The following is a 20,010-nucleotide window of genomic DNA, read 5'->3' as shown; positions in this document are numbered from 1 at the left end:
GGGACTCCTATAAATGTGGACCACCTACCACAAATGTTACACACCTTCTGAAATAGAATAACAACCTCTATTAAAAACTACTCAAATACATCCCTGCAGCTGAAAATTCTGGAGGACGTAGTCCCAGTCAAATTACACAATTCGGGATTATTGCACGTGGTAGCGTGCAATAAGTAACGTGCAATAATCCCGAATTACAAATTCTGTCTGATAAATCTAAAGCAGCGACTTTACTCGGTTTCGGATGATACCGATAAAAAAATGACAGCAGTGCAATGCAAGCTTAGGCTGCTTCTATTTGGAAGTTTCGCATTCATTTACATTTTCTCTTAGCTCAGATAAGCCTACAGATTAAAGCGAATGTGAAGTTGGCAGTTCAGACTCCGGTCACCTTCTGGTCATGTAAGCGCATGTGTGTGCCCTTCCTCGAAATTTGAGTGAAGTGACCACTACTTAGAATTAAAAAGAAAGGAAAAGGCAAGAAAGCAGCAAAACAACACTGCAATTTTCTGAAAAAAATTCAAAACAGATTTGCTGAAATCTTGGCCCTCGTTGGATTTTCTCACCGGACACAAGCTTTCCTTATTACATGCGACTTAACAACGGGAAGCTCGTGACCACTGCCAAAAAGCTGTGTAACAAGTTCTCGGTTTTACAAGATATATTAGTAGTAGTAGATCTCCCAGCAGCATTTCACGTTAACAACACATTCTATTGCTCTATCTTCAGCGCTGTCTCTGCATGAGGCCAGTATCGTGCTCTCGCATTTGCATGAGCAAGAGTTCCACCCGAGACATTTCCTACTACATCTGACACATAAGTTCGTTTTCCCGAAACTTACAATCTGACCATTTGGGACAGCTGGCTTGAAGCACAGACAAAGTAGCTCCAACACATCTAACTGATGCTCCTTATCTAACACATCCATGAATTTCCCGCAACTCTAAAAGTCAATGAAAATTCGTGGATTTGAGCATTTTTCGCAGAACTGTAAGTTAACAACCACATTCTATTTTTTTTTTATGATAATGAGGTGATGAACATAGCCTCGAATGATAGAATATGGCAATGTGATTAATTTTACCGTATTCTTTTCTTAATAAGTAGAATCTGGTAATGAACAACGTTCCCGCTGATGCCTCGACATGCTTGCTCCCTGATCCACTCAAGGAAGCTCTTGCGTCAAGCACTGCAGCTCTGGTGGTGATACGTGGCTGCATGCTTCTATGGGATCAGTCACAATACTGCCGCCTGTCGAAATAAGTATTACACGTATTTGCACAAGCATAACGAGTTTTTTTTCTTGACTACTCTGCTTCAGAAGGTGGTTCACAATATATTTGGAACCAAGCTATAAATACTGCACAATTTTTTTTTGGCCGCTCTTACAAGATGCACACAGTGAGTTCACCCACCAGACTTCTTAAATGCAAGAAAAAGCCAACTTTATGGTGACCCTGACCATCGAGGCAAAGTACATGGCATGCAATGGCGAGAGATAGTAGCTACAAACGTGGAAAAAAGGCAGTATGGGCCATTGAGAAAGTAGAAAAGGCATTGAAAGAACAGTGAGGAGTAGGGAAGGGAACAAAAGGAAACAGAAAAGGCCGAAGGGGCACAAAATACAAAGCAAGAAGCAGCAGCATGGCGCCCGTTGCTGCATGAAAGGCTGTATGCGTTAACACGTGGGAGGCTTCCCACTGAATACTGCAGATTCTTTGTCCTCAATTCGTAGAATTTATAATTTTCTGCCACAGAAAATTAGAGGCCTTATTCATGATGAGCTGGGAAAGGAGTGGTAGTAACGTGGCTACAGCTCTGGACTGAATGCTGAAAATTATATTTCCTCTTTCCCTCTCGGTCTCCCACAACCTCCACTCACTTGGACGCCAGCAACTTGTACTGCATCCCAGCATCCTTGGCCAACTCAAGTCGCTGGTTGATGAACTCTTCCTGAAAACTCCAGAAGAGCAGTGCCCTGTGGAAGATGTTCTCTGCGCCTGTTGCCTCACTGGTGTCATCCTGCAAGATAGCAACCATTGAACCAGTCTCATCTGATTGCAATTGGAGGGTGCAGGTCATCTGACAAAGAACTCAAAAAAGCATCACTCTCATCAAAATAATGCCCGACAAAAATCTTATCGATGAGAACAGTTAATGACGACAAAAGGGGCATGAAGGTTGGTACGTATATGCATAACAGAAAAAGTCATTGACATTACTTCTGAATTAAATGCTGCTGAACTTTGAGCTGTATGTGACTACGCTCAAGCAAACACACAGGCATGGCAAGTTACTAACACTTATGACACATCACACATGGCCTGCACATAGAAACAGTTTTTTAGACCACAAGAAAAGTAACCTTGCATGTAATTTTCATACCTTGCTCACTTCTAAACAACAAGCAGCCCACGATACACTACACTTACTATCACTGTATCACAGCTCACACATCTAAACTAGAGCCAGAAAGATAGTAAGCAGTCAAGGGTAAAAGGGCCAAAGTGTTTTTCTTGTTTTCCCTTGCCCAGTGCTTGCGCCGCGCAACCCAACACCGCAACCCCCCCGAGAGCAGAATACAACTGACCGGTCCGACAAGGCAGCCGTTCAGGTAGGCCCCAAAGGTGGCACGCGCGATGAAGCGCATGAGGTCATCGTAGGGCACGTATCCGAGGCTGCTCTTGGCGTGGTAGCTGCCACCCAGCTGCAGGAAGGAACAAGCCACCGTGCCACCCCGAAGGCTGCCCAGCAGCAACTCCAGTTGGTGTCCATTGGGGATGCTGATCACGCCATCAGTGATCACCACGATCCCTGGACATGGCAGCAAACAGGTCACTTCAATCTCCACTTTTGTGTGGGACAAAAGTGGGACAAAAACGCCTCGGACACTATTGCAAAACATTTCACAAATGCATTAACTGGCTAAACTAATGGCCGTGACTGCACCGATCATTATTTGTCCAAAATGATCAAAAACAAGCTAGAAATTTTAGAACGCAGCTCTAAGGCGCCTGTTCCTGCGTTCTGCGTCGTAGTCGTCGTCATCGTAACATGCCACCTGACAGGTTACGTGTTACGGCGTGCGACAGGTGGCCTGTTGGCAGGTAATAAGTAGCAGAGTGAAACGCCACCTGCCGTGACGAGAGTGGAGGAATGGACAACCGGAAGGTGGCTGACACGGGAAGATCCCGGAGGGTCTCTAGCAGCATAGCACACCACCTGCCAGCTGTGGCAGGTGACATGTGAAGAGCTGTGCTCTTCGCCTCGCCGTCTGTCGTAATCGTCTGTCACCAGAGTTTTCACCAACAACATTCTATGACAATTTTCCCATTAATAACAGTTAAAACCCTTTACACAACTACAGCTACAAGCATTCATGCAGTTTTCACAAGAACACTACTGAACAGGTTTCTTGCCTTTTGCCTGATGTACCATCAGTTCCAATAAACCCTCCTCAATGCTCACACCTCAGGCCATCAAATGTACACCTTCGTTTACTTTCTTGTCACTGCAACATTTCATGGGCTATTGATGTTAGTTTTGTCATTTCGTTTATCAGCATTTTCTTCCTTACTTCTCAACCTGTAGACTGCTCTTTCTTGATGTCTGCATTATCATCACTACTGCTTCAATGTGTTTCATTGTTTTTGTGTGCCTGTGAGGAGGGTCTTTTCCATATTCTCATTCTGAGTAGACAGTCTTGGCCTAGTGTTACATGATCAGAGGAGGGGCGTCTTCAACACAATTAGTATTTTTTAACCACTTAGCAGTATGTGTAAAACAAAACCGGGACAGAGAGAAATACAGCTAGTATGCACAAGATGTATCGCTATCGGCTAAGCTGACAGCAGTCGGCTATCAGTGAATGTCAGTTGTGTTGTTACTCTCTGCCCGTGTCATGTTTACGACATAGTGTTCAACACTTCAGTGATAACGTACAGCAGCCCCGGTCTTTGCTCTTTTGATGTCGAAATTGGCGAACACTCACCCGCACTGCTGTTTTCGGGCAGCAACTGCAGGGCCAGCATGCCGTACCTCAGCATGCTCAGGGTGCTCACGTCCGAGGAGACCATATTGACAAGCGGCGTGGCGCATGCCTGCTCATCGCATTCCTCAAACAGACCCCCTGTCAACTTCTCAGACTGGAGCTGTTTCGTCAGAGAAAGAAAATGAGAACAATGAGTCTAAATGTATGCTTTCATTCCATAATAAGCAGTTCCAGGCCATAAGAACACCAAGGCAGAAAAAAGCCCGGCGCAAATGCCACATGTGCAGTGCAAGATGCATGTAACAAACAGCCAATGTGCTAAAACAGAACATGACCCAGATAACTTCACAGAATATTTTTTTAAATTTCAGAACATGAGTTCATTGCCCATCTTCAGTGAACACGTTCGCTGTAAATCGTCACTGAAAAGGTAGTTCTAACACAAAAGGGAGCAGTCAATTTGTGTACAGGAACAAATTTTGTTATTTCTGCAGTGAAGTTAAAACTAAGAAATTGTAAACTGTGAGGTCTAGCATCCAGAAGCGACATATGGGCTATGAGGGACACTGTACTGGAAGGCTCCGGATTAACTTGGGCCACCTGGGGTTCTTTACTATGCGTCAACATTGCACTCATTTTTGTATTTCACCACATCCACGATCAAATCTTCTACTTTGGGATCAGCAGCTGACTGCCAAAGTCCCTGAGCATACGGGTAGTGTGCTGGCCTCACAGCCATTTTTCACCGCACTATAAGTTGAGATCTTGCCAAAATCATTTGCAAGACCCATTTCTCGTGAGCTGTGGTATGTAATTCATGAGAAACGTGAAAATTAAGCCCCTGCAAAAATTAGGTCTTTACGGTAAATGATACAAGGGCACATCGCTTGTGGAAGGCAACAGAAAAAAAATTTCCAGTGCATAAGTTTGGTTTATGGTTGGTTTATGGGGGGTTTAACGTCCAAAAGCGACTCAGGCTATGAGGGACGCCGTGGTAAAAAGCTCCGGAAATTTCGACCACCTGGGGTTCTTTAACATGCACTGACATCGCACAGTACACGGGCCTCTAGAATTTCGCCTCCATCGAAATTCGACTGCCACTGCCGGGATCGAACTCGCATCTTTCTGGTCAGCAGCTGAGCGCCATAACCACTGAGCCACCGCGGAAGGGCCCAGTGCATAACTGAGTGTAAGTCATACTCCAATCACTGCAATAGTGTCATACTCCTCATGAGTGCAAGTCATGCTTTTAATTCTATCTCGCACATGAGTAATTAGACGACTCCTATTAGGCGTGCTACCCCTGTACACCCAACAGGGAGTACTCACCCTAAGTTGGTCGTGCAGCTCAGCGACACCCGCTGTTGCCTCGGCCAGGACTATGCAGATTTCATTCAGCCCTGCTGACACCTTGCTCAGAAAGAGGCCACAGTTGTCCGGAGTCAATGGCCATCCCTGGATCAGGACCTGCAGTCACATGCCGCAATGAAATGAACTGTCATGCAGGAGGTAACCGGCACACTGCAACTACACTCACTTTCTTTGGCACGCAGGGCTAGTCATCAACTGTACTGGCAACTGCAATCAAACTAGTACAAAAAAACTACTAAAAATTTGGTAGGCCTTTTTATGCACATGCTTAGGGCAATCAAAAGGGCAGCCCTTCTCGGAGCCTAAAACACTCAAAGCTTCAGGTCTAAATAGCCTCTGCACAGCCTGGCAGAGGGACTACTTGTTCATGCCAAAATGGCCCGCAGACCTTTGAAGGGTGCTGTACATTCTCACTGAATGAACAGAACATTACGACCCTGTTTCTCAGTGTTGATCTAATCTTTTGTTTCGTTCAAACCGTCTTGATGATCCACTGCTGTATACGTTCTTTGCCTTCCTTTGTTTTCGGCATTCCTTTCATTACTTCAGTGATTTCTTTGTCTATTTTTCTTTTATTTTCAGAGTTAGCACATTTGATTGGTATGATGTGCACTGCGAATGCATTTTTTTCATGTCCGGACAAAACTATTCTTGGTGTACATTTTTATTTATATATACAACTGTGCTTATGCTTTGTTATTATTTGTGCCTCCCTACTACTTGGGCCATGCTAAGGCCTGCAGTATTTTATAAAATAAACAAATAGATAGATAAATAAGTGCAACGTAGGGGCGGGCACAGGAGAGCTAAAACGAGAGATGGAGCATCAGCCATAATAGCTATTCCACACACTGTATTTCGAGGGCTCCTCATAATGTCTGTTCAGAAGAGCTTTCATTTCACTATAAGACGACCCATATTGACACACGAATATTGATGCAAGCCACCATACCTGCTGCACTGCAGGTGTGTAGTGCGGTATGTATGCGATGACGGTGACGTAGATCTCCGGCTGGAACACCACACAGCTCCCAGGAACATTGAACTGCATGTTAAAAGCGCACAATTGAGTCCTTGCTGAACTAGTACCACACTTAAGGCGCATACTAATTGGCGATCCACAGCATGTTTTCTTGCTGCACACACTTAAAAGCATGTTTCAAAAGGCGACCTGGCTAAAAATACTCTGTTCTCATTGCCCGAGATGGATTTTGAACCCCTTCGTGGATTCAAGACTCTGCTTCAGATCGCCAAATGGAATACGGAACTAGTCAGCAGAAGAAAAAAGAACTAATCCTGAGCAAATATTTGAGAATCAAATATTATTGACCCAGATATTTCAATTCGACCTCCAAACATCTAGCATTAAAATTTTTAAATAATTAGTAACTCTGCAAGCATATCTGGCCTTAACTTTCCCCACCATGCCCACTGACCACTGTTGGCCCGTTAACGATGAGTGCAAACACTAATTTCAAATACTTCCACACCAGTCTTGAACACGCTGTACAATCCGAGTAGAAACAGGGAAATTACGTTTAATTTTCTCATTAGTTCATCTTTTTTCCATGTGGCAGTGACTTCTGAACTGCCTGTGAAAACAGTGGAGCATAGACCTCGAGAATGGCTGCCTCCGCCAGAGCGGCATGCACCCTGCAATGTGGAAAATCTCGTGATTCAGTTGCGTCCATGGTTGACTTTGAAAACAATTTAGGTAGCACAGCGACTCTGCTGCAGTAACTTTTCCACAAGATGCGCACCAACTGGCTTAATTAGCAGCAAATGTTAGTTAGACATAACCTTTGAGATAAACGTTTACCGAAGGTCCCTTCTCAAAGGCCACGATATTATGCTGACGCTAACCTGCACTAGATGGCACTACTTGTTCTTTTCTCTTTTTCCCAGCAAAGACTTCAAAACGTGTGATTGTCAGTGAAATGAGTTTGCCTGCTTAAGTCCTGCACTCAACTTGCCTGGCTTCTATTCGCCGCTGTTCAGTTCATATTCAATTTGAATACAATTTCACTGAATGGCGCGCCAATACCAGGGACAAAGTACAAAGTCTACGACCAAGTGTTTAGTTTTTGTGAACAAATACCAGTTTTTGCAAACAAGTGACACTATGCACCATTAAATTAATCCACATGAAGTAAACAGGATTACTGAGTAGACCCTACCTGACAAAGCATGATGACTAAAATTCTGAAGCAATGTTTTTGCCAGTGACTGCCGATTAACGCAGCTTTACTAACATCATTTCGAGAGCACCGTTTTGGTAGCAACTGTTTCGGTAGCACCATTCCAGTGACACAGTTTCAGTAAAGCAACAAGCTGCTTTTCACCTTTTATGGCTTCAGAAACAGGCCCAAAATCTCAATATTACGCAATGCGTTTAAGCTAATCTTCCCTCATTTTATCATACCTGCGAATGCAGCCTTTATTTTCCCAAAACAACTTAAGTACTTACTGGTAGTACTAACTAACACACATGGCAGTATCTGCTAGAGGCCAGTCAAAAGCTGTCCCTTCATTTTTCACAAGGACCAACAGTCCTTTTCGGCTGCGCACAATGCCAAGCTTTACTGTAATTTGTTTTGGTTTTTTGCCCTGCCACGTGTGCTCAAAAAGCACTTTGTAATGGCCCTCATAATTCTTGTAATTTCCACCACTTGCAGTGATTAGTTTTTAGTTTGCTGCCAGAGTACGTACTGCATTTTCATACTTAAAAAAAAAAAAAGACTTGAGCACAGTTTAAGAGGAACCAAATCATTTAACTGCACGAGGCAACTCACAGGCATCACAAGCTTCTCGACACATTTTGAGAGCGTTGCGAACACCTCGTCAAACAGGAATGTTTCACTCCTGATGTCCTGCGAGAAGAGAAAAAAATTAAAAATCTGGCAAAGTCATTCGCAGTGATGCACACAAGTGGTCAACACAGCACAACAAAGGAATGGCATCCATCTATCAGTCAATCCAGCAGTCACAGTGAGATGATAGACCCCAGATTGCAGAGAACAATGAGAGTCCTCCAATTATGATAGTGCCCCTGATAAGCATGACAGATAAAAAGGGAAAGGGAAGCAGAACAACTTCTAACAAAGAGCTGAATAAATGTTCAGTGCTATCATGCCAGTATAATGCTGACAAAAATGTTAGAAAATAAAACACCTTTCTCATTTTCTTTTTTTCAGAAAGACAGCCAAACAAGGTAGTAAAATTAACTATCTCAGCAAAGGTTAAAGAAAATGCAGATATATGTACAGCCTTGGTCCATAGCGTTCAGCTGCAGTGAAATGAGTATTCCTAGAATGCTCAGTGTAGCAGACGAGTCAAAACAAAAGTCAAGCAGGAAGCTTCTTTACCGCAAGAAGAAACCTTCTGCTAGCATTTCAAGGTCATTCGGTCATTAACAGTGCTGTAATGGCTCTGTTATGCGGCTGAAGTGAATAGCCTTTGGCCTTAAGACTTCTGACTGTATCCCTTCCCTTATATAGTCACAGTTCAGGCGTCCAGCCAGATGTGAGACAGATACTGCACCACTTCCTTTCCCCAAAAACCAATTTTCATTTCATTTCAAATTGTAAGAAGAGAGAAAAAACGTCAGCGAAACCAGAGTCCTTCAATGCTTTATGGTCATGAAACTTCTCGGTAACGCTATGAGAGAGCTTCATGTGTTGACCACACCTTCCACAAGGCGGCGCTTGGAGTCCTGCGGGGGCAAAGACGCGAGCAAGCGAGCATCAGTACGGCTGCGAGACTACCGGCAGAATGCGAGACTGGCGGTGTGGCAGCAGCTATTTTCTCTTCTGATTTTGCCTTCGTTCGCAGACAAGTACAGTGCGCGTGACACGCAAACCTACGATGCCGAATACTTGCTGCATGACGGGTTGCTGCTCCAGCTACAGGGGTACACAGAAAAAGGCCTCACTGCTCTGTCTGCCAAGCAATGCCGAGCAGCATAAAATATGGAGGTGGGCGATACCCTAACAGGAAAGCGGTGGATATAGCATCGACTTTAAGCATGTCTGTGCCTGCGAGAAGCATTTGGCCCCATGGATATAATACAGCCTTAGGAGTTTGCGGTCAATGGAGAAGCAGTGTCGCTGCAACGCAGGAAGCTGAAACTCAGACCCGGCGCCGTTGCACGGATATTGAGCAAGAATCTGCGATGATGATGCATTTTATACAGCTGTACTCTTCAATGTGCTTACGGCTTTGAGAGCGACAGCACTACTTCACAAGGTCAAACCTAACCAAGAATCTTGTGGCGTCCCTGACCTTGAGGGTGCAGAAATAAAATAAATATTGCCCAAACTGGATTTCGCACCCGCGGCGGCGCGAACAGATCAGCTTCGCTGGCCACTGCACGAGAGCGCTATAGGCTATCGCCGCAGCCAATCACACCTCGTGTTAAACTGCGACACACTCTCGCGCTGTCATCATGGTCTTCATCAACTTCCATCTGCGGTGCTAAGAGATCGGACCAGCTTAACCTCGATCAGAGCTTAACCTGAGTCTGATATATCCTCGTCAGACGTGCCAATGACCCAGCAAAGCAAAACTATGAGCCAACCAGGCTAAAGACATGCTTTTGCACGTCTCCTCAATTTAACTGCATTAAAACCCTACCGCTTTTTATTTTGTGCATTGTGCTCCATGCTTCCTATCATTGTTCAATTCTTTGCTTAATGCGTGGCCGCTCACAGCTTGTCTATAACGCACACGCAGCGCATGAGCACTGAACAAAAATTTCAAAAATTCCTTGCACTCACCAGCGTCTTCGTCTTAAAATGCCGCGATAGCTATTTTCAGCATCAGTGAGATCGCTGTATTTCTCGAAAGGTAAGCGCAAGCCGTAAGCATATGTAAATAGGCTTATTCACTTCGACGAAAGCAAGAAACCGGCCGAGACAGCCGCAACCCAGACACTTAAAATATGTTACTGACTGCGAGGCTAGATCTTCCAGAGTGACACTGCAGGCAAGTTGCGATGAAAATGAATGCGCAGGCTGGCCCCATGTATAAAAACAGCTGTTTTATGAAAAGCAACGAGCGAAAGTAAGCGCGTTGTTGGTCAGAAAACAGCTGATAGCAAAGTTTACAAGCGGCCGGCGTCGATCACTCAGCGTTTTAATGTCTCAATGTCGAAGCTTTCAGGTGAAAACCTGTAAAAAAGTGTCCATGCTAAGCCCAAATAACAATCCTCAGAAGGTACAAATACCAAGACAATGCGAGCCTGCTGGCCAGAAAACAGCCGCTGCGAATGGGGCTCGCGTGGCCGTTTGTGCCCCCTCTGCGACAGCTGCGCCACTAGCGGCACGCGCTGTCCCTATATGAAAATTTGCCCTGAGTTTCGTGACCAGAAAAAGCATTGAAGGACTATGACGAAACCTTACTGAGACCTTTGATTCGCACAACAGTTGCACAACAGCTGAAACTTAAGGCAATAGAAAAGAGTTCAGAAGGATGGCATAGTATGCGGAGTATAACACTAGAACCTGTGTGTGGGCCACTGTTGCTGGCTCTGAGCCAGTGGTGCACTGTACCAGATAACAAAGATTCCACTCCTATGCAATCTCACTCCATGGCCAAGATAAACCGACTTGGTACCCTTTGTATTGTGTCACATTCGACTCGCAAGCATCACAAAGGTATGGATTCCAATGCAAGTGCCCTGCGCTTTAACTGCACTGCAACAAAGAGGTGCAATAAACTGGCACACAGCTGCACGTGTGATTGTATCCGAAGCCACCACATTGCAACACGTGCAAGCGACACACACAAAAAAAGCAGGCAATACTATGAAAATCAACGCAAAAAAAATGAAAGAAAGAAAAGTAGAGTGAAACCAGCGCAAAGACGAAGACACAGGAACAAGGAACACAGGACACCGCTGGACTATCGACTGTATTTATTTGAGAAACGATCACATTTATACCCTTCAGTTATCAAGCAAGCTTGCGCATACATGACAGATTAACAAGACAAGGTAAATAGCAGCATCACGTACAACCGCGTGAGTTCGTAAATCTAATTTCTTTATCAAATAGACTAACCGTCGTGTCACTTACACATAGATGCCTTTGATTAACGATATGGTATGCCTCTAGAATTTCACGTTGGCTCTTAGTTTTACCGCGTCCAAAAATCGTAGTCTTCTTGAAGAGCGAAATGCATTTGTGCTTTCTGCAATGTTTTGGCAAATTCGCCCCGTCATCTGTGGAAAGCAATCTTTCATGTTCTCTGAGCCGGGTGTTAAGACAGCGGCCAGTCTGCCCGATGTACACATTCCCGCAGGATAAAGGTAAGCAGTACACTACCTAGGTGGCACAGGTGACATATTTGAATTCGTGCTTGATCCTGTGTCTTCGTCTTTGCGCTGGTTTCCTTCTTCAATCATGTACCGACTCGCCCAGCTCTCCACTCTACTAAAAGTAGAGTGTTGCGCTGTAGTACACTACATTTGTTTGCATTTCTTTCTGTTGCTCATAGCTCACAGTGTTTAGCTTTCGAACTAAACAACTGAGATAGATGGTAGGTATTAATTTTAAACAGTGCAAAAAGGCAACAACGATAACACAGAAGACAAAGACATGCAAGCTACTGGCAACTGAAATTTGATACAAAGCTTGGATCAGCACATACAAACAAAAATAAATCCTCTCCAGACAGGAATAAAAGTTTGGTTTGTCACCATCAAGCAAGATACATTTCTTAGATCTGGGTGTTTCCATGAAAGTATACAAAAAATTTTTCAGCGCAGAGGTCCGACAAATCTTTTCTATGACCTTTCTAGACTCTTTGTGCTACAGGCCTTCATGTCTTCAAAAACATGCAGCAACATCTTATAGTGCGTGTTTAGTTAAATATCTGCATGACATAAAGCACATTTAAACCCAAAATAAAAACAACCTTGTGGTGACATGCAAGAAATTTAGGAGTTATTTGCTCACTTGGAGCAGAAAGCTGACTTAGACAAGACAGCACACTTGTAATTGGGCTCAGGGCGGCCCATTACTAAAGAGTTTTTGAAAAGGTGATTAAGTGGGATTAGAGTCAGTACTCTCTGAATCCAATAAAACTTAGGCTGCACAACTTATGCATTCTTTAAAATTCTATAAGATACAGACGTCCATTATAATGTAGCACAGGGTTTGACAAGGCCATGCAAGAACATACAGAGGAATCCCAGTCCGAGACCGTTACAGACAGTGCTGCCTTTCAGTCTGAACCAAGTGGCACATAACGAAATTTCATACATAGGTGTCCCGAAACTCTAGTGCCCCAAACTCACCACAGTTGCGATGGAAGCACTAAGGTCCAGGCAAAAGACGAAGCGGTATTTCTTGGCCAGGAATGTCACTTTTGTCGCTGGCGTCACCAGATATGCAAACTCGTGCGCCTTTTCTGGCCTCCATCCAGCAGGCTTGTCCCTTGGTAGAGCTGAGAGAACCTCCACCTCCTCTGTGATGTCGCTCTGTCAAGACGGTTTCACGCGAGAAATGCCATTATATACCCTTTCATAATAGCCCCTTGAGCTTACTTTAGAGAACAATTAAGAGCAGTGCTGGCTTTGGCTAGCCAGAGCAGGTGTATGTGACCAATCTGTGGACATGCCTGTTACGCAGTGCATTGTCAGTGCGGCACCTAGTCCACTTAATTCCCTGATCAGGACACTTGAGAGCCTGATCACTCATACTCGCTTGAAGCCGTGCGTGTGAGGAGCGCATGCATATCTCCATGGACTTAGGAAGTGCTAGCACTAATCCGAATTATCACATTGCAGCCCGTCGTGTCGTTGGTTCAGAAAACACCATTTGTAGAAAAATATGTGTGCGGAAAACTTGTCCATAATTCCGCAGGGCATGCCCCACAAGATTAGTGACTAGGAGCTTATGTGCATGTGCAGGACATTACTGGAGAAACACCCACCACTATCAACAAGGAAAATTACGAATAAAGTTTCTATTTCAAATATGTAACAATAAAAGAGGAATTAGTGAAGAAACATATACAGGTCACATTATTTTTCTTCGCACATTGATCCTTGTTGCACGCTCTGGAATACCACACCAGAGCCAACATGTATGCTAGCTCACTTTTTTTTTTGGCGCACATCATCAAAGAATGGAATCGCCTCCCAGAAAAGTAAGTGTGCATTGTGAATGAAGGTTTTTTTTCAGGAAACTTATCCTCCTGCTACAGTGGCTTCAGGCAAAGTGGGGCAACCCTTGACTAAAGGGGGACCAGGACTAGCAGAACAAAATGAGACCCTTGGTCATAACCCAGCAAGAAGGCCACATGTACAAAGTTACGTCCAGCGATCAGTATTGAAATGCCATGGCAGTGATAACCGAGCCACACTTCTCAATGTCACTGATGTGAAAAGGAATGTGAGAAAACTCTCACAATCCTTTAAAAATCTTGCAAGATGCTTTTTTTTTTGCCTTTTGTTTCAATGAACTCATTTCGGTATCAGTCTATTTTCCCAGACTATCACTTGGAAATTTAGACAGCCATTCCCTTGGAAAAAAAAAAGTTCAGGCACAAATTTTGCACTGTGAAATATTTGCACAGGTGGTCCTTATACCCCTGTCACACAGGACTTCTTCACGGCCTTTGGCGTAAAGTTGTCTTAATGTACTAAAGAAGGAAAACCGAAAAGGAGCAGCGGCGCTGCTACACGGCAAATCCAAAGGAGCTAGAACGCGGCCTCCGTGAATGCCAAAAGTCACCGCTGTGTGTGAAGCGGCGCTAGTAACATTATGAAATTAAAGCAAAAATTGCTTTCGTATATGTTTGAAAAAGTAGCTATCACGATAATAAACGAGCGTTCTGACGGTGAGAAACAGATAGTTTGAAACAAGTTTCTTTTTTTTTTCATCGTTCCCGGTCCGACCCCGGTAGGCGCACTTTTCCGTTCGGCTCCTCGTTGTGTGTGAGAAGCGTGCTTTGTTGCTTATGTCCTTGTGCGTATTTCAAAGAAATTAGGTTGTGCCTGGTTAGCGTGCTGCCGTAATCATGTGCGACGAACTGCAAGATGTTAGAACGAATTGTGTAATTGCCATGAAGAGCAAACGAAGAAAAAACAGCAAAGCGAGAAGCGCAAGCATGTGTGTCGATGCGGCTGCTGAAATACATTCAAGTCCTTTCTTAGCAATGTAGATGTCTTAAGTCATCCTCCTCTACGGTTAAGTGCACAGTAACGCAAAATTAACCATTAAATAAGATAAATTAGATATTTTTTTTTTACGTTTGCAAAACTAAATATTGCGTCAATTTTTTATTCTTTGAGCTCGCTAGCTGGCGCTGCAGTCTGGGTTGCTCCTTTAAGCAACTTTAAGGCCGCTGACGGCTGCCTTTGCGGCTACGGACCTTTTTCGCAAAGGTCTTGACGCTTTGCCGTGTAGATGCGCGTCAGGTGCCTTTGGGGCAAAGGACCTTAATTCCTAAGGCCTTACACGTGCCCGTGTGACAGGTGGTCCTTAAACCATGGCAATGGCATTTTCCTCTGTAGACACCTTTAAGGGAGAGTTTCTTGGCTTAAACAAGCTGCAATCTACATAATACAGAAAAATCAGGTCCCATATCATCCAGCTGATAGTGAAATGCAAAGATTTCAACAGGCTACAAACAAAAAGTCAGTGGTAATTTATGCTCTTGGGGAAGACATGTTCTTGACAGCGATTTACAGTATGATATAGTTATTCTCAAGTCGCTCAATTCGAATTTAGTTTACCCCATCTGATGCTGTGGTACAATCAACAACTGCGCTACAACTGCTCCCATTAACACGAACAAATTTTTGGTCCCCTCAAAGTTCGAATTATAAAGGGTCATCTTGTATACGCAGGGCTCTCCATGTCAGCTCTGATCTCCCTACATCAAAGCAGCAAGGGCATCGGCTCATTATTAGAAATGTATTGGTAAAGGCAGGTAAAAGACCAGTGTTGTCACTGTGTTCCCAGTACAGGCAATGCCATCCTCTGACAGCGTCAATGATGACCCTGACTGTCATATGTGTCCCCAATATTGGCAGTACCACTATCTGACTGTTCCCATAACAGCCCTACTTGTCAACTGTTCTCCCAATACTCACAATTGCACTTTGTTACATTGCCAACAATGTCCCTTGTTAACCCCTATTACTTTCATATCAGCAGCATCACTTTGTTACATTTCCAATAATGGCCCTGGTTGTCCATTGCACCACCCATACTGGTATTGCAACTCCATTGCACAGCCCACAATGGCCCTCACTGTCTAATATTTGCCCAAGATTGGCAGCCCCATTCTAACAGGCTGGCCAGAATGAGCCATTGTTTGCCACTAATCCTCCAACATACAGTGTGTTTCACGAAACTTGAAGCAAGGGTTTTAAAAAACTAGGGCACCGGAGCTGGGTGAAACCAAAGGCATATCGTTTCCCATCATGTGACACTCCTCAGAGTATTTTTAAATTCCATGTAATTAGTTAATTAGCTTAAATAAATTATGCAAAAATTTCAATACTCACTTCAGAGTCACGTGCATTTCGTTAAGTTGTAGAGTGGGTTACGAAAAAACCTATTTAGTTTTTTGTAGCAACGTATCTTCTATGTGGTACTTTTTTCTTTTAAAAAAGTGCACGATGTCATCCTCGTCAGCCTCACTACGCCCACTGCAGGGCAAACGCCTCTCCCATGTCTCTCCAATTAACTCTGTCCTTTGCCAGCTGCAGCCACCATATGCCCGCCAACTTCTTGATCTTATCCGCCCACCTAAGTTTCTGCCGCCCCCTGTTACGCATGCCTTCTCTTGGAATCCACTACGTTACCCTTAAGCACCAGCGGTTGTCTTGCCTTCGCATTACATGCCCTGGCCAAGCCCATTTCTTCGGCTTGATTTCGACTGGGATATCATTAACCCGCGTTTGTTCCCTCACCCACTCTGCCCGCTTCCGGTCTCTTAACGTTACCACTACCATTTTTCTTTCCATGGCTCACTGCGTTGTCCTTAACTTGAGCTGAACCTTTTTTGTTACCCTTCACGTTTCTGCCCCATAGGTGAGTACCGGTAAGGTACAGCTGTTGAATACTTTTCTCTTTAGGGATACTGGTAAACTGCCATTCATGATCTAAGAGAACTTGCCATATGCGCTTCACCCCATTCTTATTCTTCTAGTTATTTCCCTCTCATGATCCGGATCAGCGGTCAGTACCTGCCCTAAGTAGACATATTCCTTTACTACTTCTAGCACCTCGCTACCTATTGTGAACTGCTGTTCCCTTGCTAGACTGCTGAACATTACTTTAGTTTTCTGCATGTTAGTTTTTAGACCCACCATTCTGCTCTGCCTGTCTACCTCCATTGACAGTGCTTTGCAATGATGCGCGATGTATATAAAAAAAAAACACGGGATCGCGCTCTTGCGCTGCCATATTGTAGCAGTTCCAAGTGCGTCCTGAGTGAACGAAGCGTGCTCTATCATCGTCTCAAGTGAGCCGCTCTCAGCATCGGCTTTAAATGTATGCGCACATCCTTCCTGAACATGGAAAGTGTGTGCCGTGATCTGTGATAAGCGATAACAAGGCTATCGAAAGCAAATTCAGATAAAGCTTCAATTAAGCCTTCAGACAGACATAACAAAAAAAGGAGGGTAAGGGGTGAAGTTTCATATTTGAAGGTAACCTCTTTTTTTTCTGTTATTTTGCAGCCCGTCGAACTAAGCAGCAGCCACTCACTTAATTGGGCACAATCAGCACGCACGTTTTGCTCATTAAAAACATGGCTGGGAGCGCTGATGTATGGTAGAGCATGAGCGCAGTCATGTGCCATTTTTTTCACATTTCACGGGCACTTTAAATGCCGGAAAAAAGGGCCATGTAGGAGGCATGTTGCTATAATAAACTGAATAAATTCTCTCTTAACCCCCTTTACAGCTTTACAAAACACACTTGACATTAAAATGGCTATTAGAAAATTTGCACATTAATCTCAGCTAATTAACTAATTAGGCAGAATTTAAACATTCTCTAAGGAGTGCCACACAACTGGAAACATTATGTAGGTTTCACCCAGCTCCGGTACACCACTTTTTTTAAATCCTGGGTTCAGGTTACGATATGAATAAAGCGGGATTTAGGTTTTACCGCAAATAAACAACAGCAGACATGATCACTTGCTGTAAAATTAGGCAGGTGAAGAGAAAAAAGGATAGATGCAGCTTAGATTTTAAAAAAAAACTGAAAATGCCTCCACCTTTTGAGCCATGAAGCTAAGGTCACTAGCTTTTTTTAATGGTGTAAATTGCTGTATTTTTGCACGGATTTCAGGTATTTTTATGCCATGTTGATTTACTGTCTATTTTTATTTTGCCTCTGTACTAATTTGATATTCTGTAATTTTTAATGTGCGTTTATGCCTATGGGTGTGTTTGCATGGTTCCGCTGCCTGTCGGGCTCTGCCACTCAAGCCCTACGAGGCTTTGGCAGGCCGGATTTTCTGTACTTTTTTTTAACATTTAGCGCAATAAAGTATTATTATTATTATTATTATTATTATCATTATTATTATTATGTTTTAGTATTTCACTGTGCTTTTGAGTATTTCGTATTGATGGCTTCTACTTAGATATTTTTCTTGTAAACATTACCTTTATTTAATAAAAGCATAGGAAGTTGATCCCAATCGCAATTCCACTTGTTTGTTTGCTTTTTTTTTGTGCGCAAAGCATCAATACCATTCATCCAGAATTGGTGTATTTCTGAGTAGTGCATCGCATCATTCCAAGCTAGCCCAGACACGCATGGGAGGGCTACATGACCGTGACTCAGGCCGACCCGTCTACTTTGTTGTGAACAAAAAGTATACAATTCTTCACTCCACCAGCGAATCACTGTATTGATGAATGGTGTTGCTTGGATGCGTCTTATTCTACTTTGTCAGCTACACGTATCCCATTAAACATTCCAAGAGCACGCATTGTGCATGCTAATTTTAATTACTGCTCTACACTTTTGGTATTTTCACAGTAACATTTTTATCCAAGCTTGAACCAAAATGGCTCCAAGTTTCCCGTTTTAAAGTTTCTGGCGCCGAACAGGAGGCTCGCCCTTCATTTTTGCTTTTCCCCTTGCACTGAGACAATGGTTGGACACCTTCGTGTCATCATTTTCTTGCCTCTAATCGCCTTCTCAACTGCCTATGATAATGAACCTATCCCTTCGTCCTCTCCTCTTTTCCCCGGCACTCACACGGCGTAGTTCAATGCACATGCAGTAGCACTGACTGATGGGTATGGCCTGTCAACGAGCCGAGAAAGCATGCATGCTCGAGCTGATGCTATTCGTATCGGCGCCAGCAAAAATCCACATCTGATACATTATGAGAGCTCTGCGTAATTCAGCAGCCTGGCCTGCACGATCCTATTTGTGAGTACCACCGTCCTTTCATCTTCAAATGCGTTCGAAAATGAATGTGTTTCTGGGTGTAATTGCTGCTTTGAATGCGTGCCCACTTATTTCTCTCGAGCAGGAAAGGAGAAAGCGACAAAGCTCTGAGAAGACTTCTGTGTGCCAAATCTCATTGCAAAATGTCCAGCTTGACACCATGCGCAAAGAAATAAAGCCAAAATGGTGAGAACCGTATTTTTCGTCTTTGATGAAATGAATGCACTCAAAGTTGACCACGTTTTCAATCAGCGAGGTAGAGTGTCATGTGGCCCGACGTATCCTGAATTCATGATGACGCTGTTTGCCTGTCATATGTGCAAGATGGGGATCAAACGCATACTCTTGCACTGCAGCAGGCCAGACAGAATGTGTGTGACAGTTGCATACCGTTTCTTTTTAACTTGCCCATTTGCAGGCCTACCACAAAACACTGAATTCCTCATTCCAGTGAAAGATTTTGCCCAAGTTTTCTCTGAATTAAAAAGCCATGGACTGTCATAGGAGTGTTTTTGTGTGGTTTTCAAGTAAGTGTTCCATCTCCCATGTTACATGCATGCGAAGCAACGTAGATAAACTGTTTATTTATTTTTATTTTTTCAAAATAAGGTGCCCTCAGTCACCTGCATTAAGCGCATTTAAAAAACTGCAAGCCGTCTTTGCATGGAATAGTTTATTCCATACAGAAAAAAACTTTGTTCAAAGCTTTTTTTTATGTCGATAGGGGGGAAATGTTACCTGCAAACACTTTGCTGGAATAAATAGGCAAAAAATCAACTCATCATTTAGAGATACGATTATGATATTCAAGCCAAAGATATGTTAATTTGTATTAAATGCTTTATTCATTTCCCTCTGTGACTTTGAATATGTGCATTTTGTGATGTGACACGGAGCATTAAGGTTAAAAATCAGCCACATTCAAATTAAAATATGTTCATTTGTATTAAATACTTTATTTATCTCCTTTATTGGCTTTAATATGTGTATTTCGAGATGTGACACGGCACATTAAGATTAAAGATCAGCTATATTCAAGCTAAAATATGTTCATTTCTATCAAATACTTAATTTATCTCCTTTTGTGACATTTAATATATGTGTATTTCTACATGTGACATGGTACATTAAATTAAATATCAGCCGTATTCAAGCTAAAAATATGTTCATTTGTATTTCGTACTTTATCTCCTTTTGTGACTTTTAATATGCGTA

General features: G+C 43.4%; 1 protein-coding gene across 4 annotated transcripts in view; it reads right to left on the bottom strand.

Moving 5' to 3' along the window:
* The window catches only part of LOC144110012 (KICSTOR complex protein SZT2-like), a 195,938-nt gene that overhangs the window by 172,378 nt on the left and 3,550 nt on the right, over positions 1–20,010 (bottom strand). For all 4 annotated transcript variants that reach the window (XM_077642815.1, XM_077642817.1, XM_077642814.1 and 1 more), the window contains 7 exons: positions 12,660–12,842; positions 8,155–8,232; positions 6,315–6,407; positions 5,321–5,458; positions 3,992–4,151; positions 2,591–2,814; positions 1,883–2,022 (listed from right to left, as the gene is read on the bottom strand). In XM_077642815.1, the coding sequence (XP_077498941.1) occupies positions 1,883–2,022; positions 2,591–2,814; positions 3,992–4,151; positions 5,321–5,458; positions 6,315–6,407; positions 8,155–8,232; positions 12,660–12,842 (1,016 nt within the window). The remainder of the gene's footprint in view (positions 1–1,882; positions 2,023–2,590; positions 2,815–3,991; positions 4,152–5,320; positions 5,459–6,314; positions 6,408–8,154; positions 8,233–12,659; positions 12,843–20,010) is intronic.

This window comes from Amblyomma americanum, chromosome 11 (genome assembly GCF_052857255.1).
Source record: "Amblyomma americanum isolate KBUSLIRL-KWMA chromosome 11, ASM5285725v1, whole genome shotgun sequence".
NCBI classification, from domain to species: Eukaryota; Metazoa; Arthropoda; class Arachnida; order Ixodida; family Ixodidae; genus Amblyomma; species Amblyomma americanum.
Note: the sequence above shows the minus strand (reverse complement) of the source record. Positions and strands in the feature narration are given on the sequence as shown.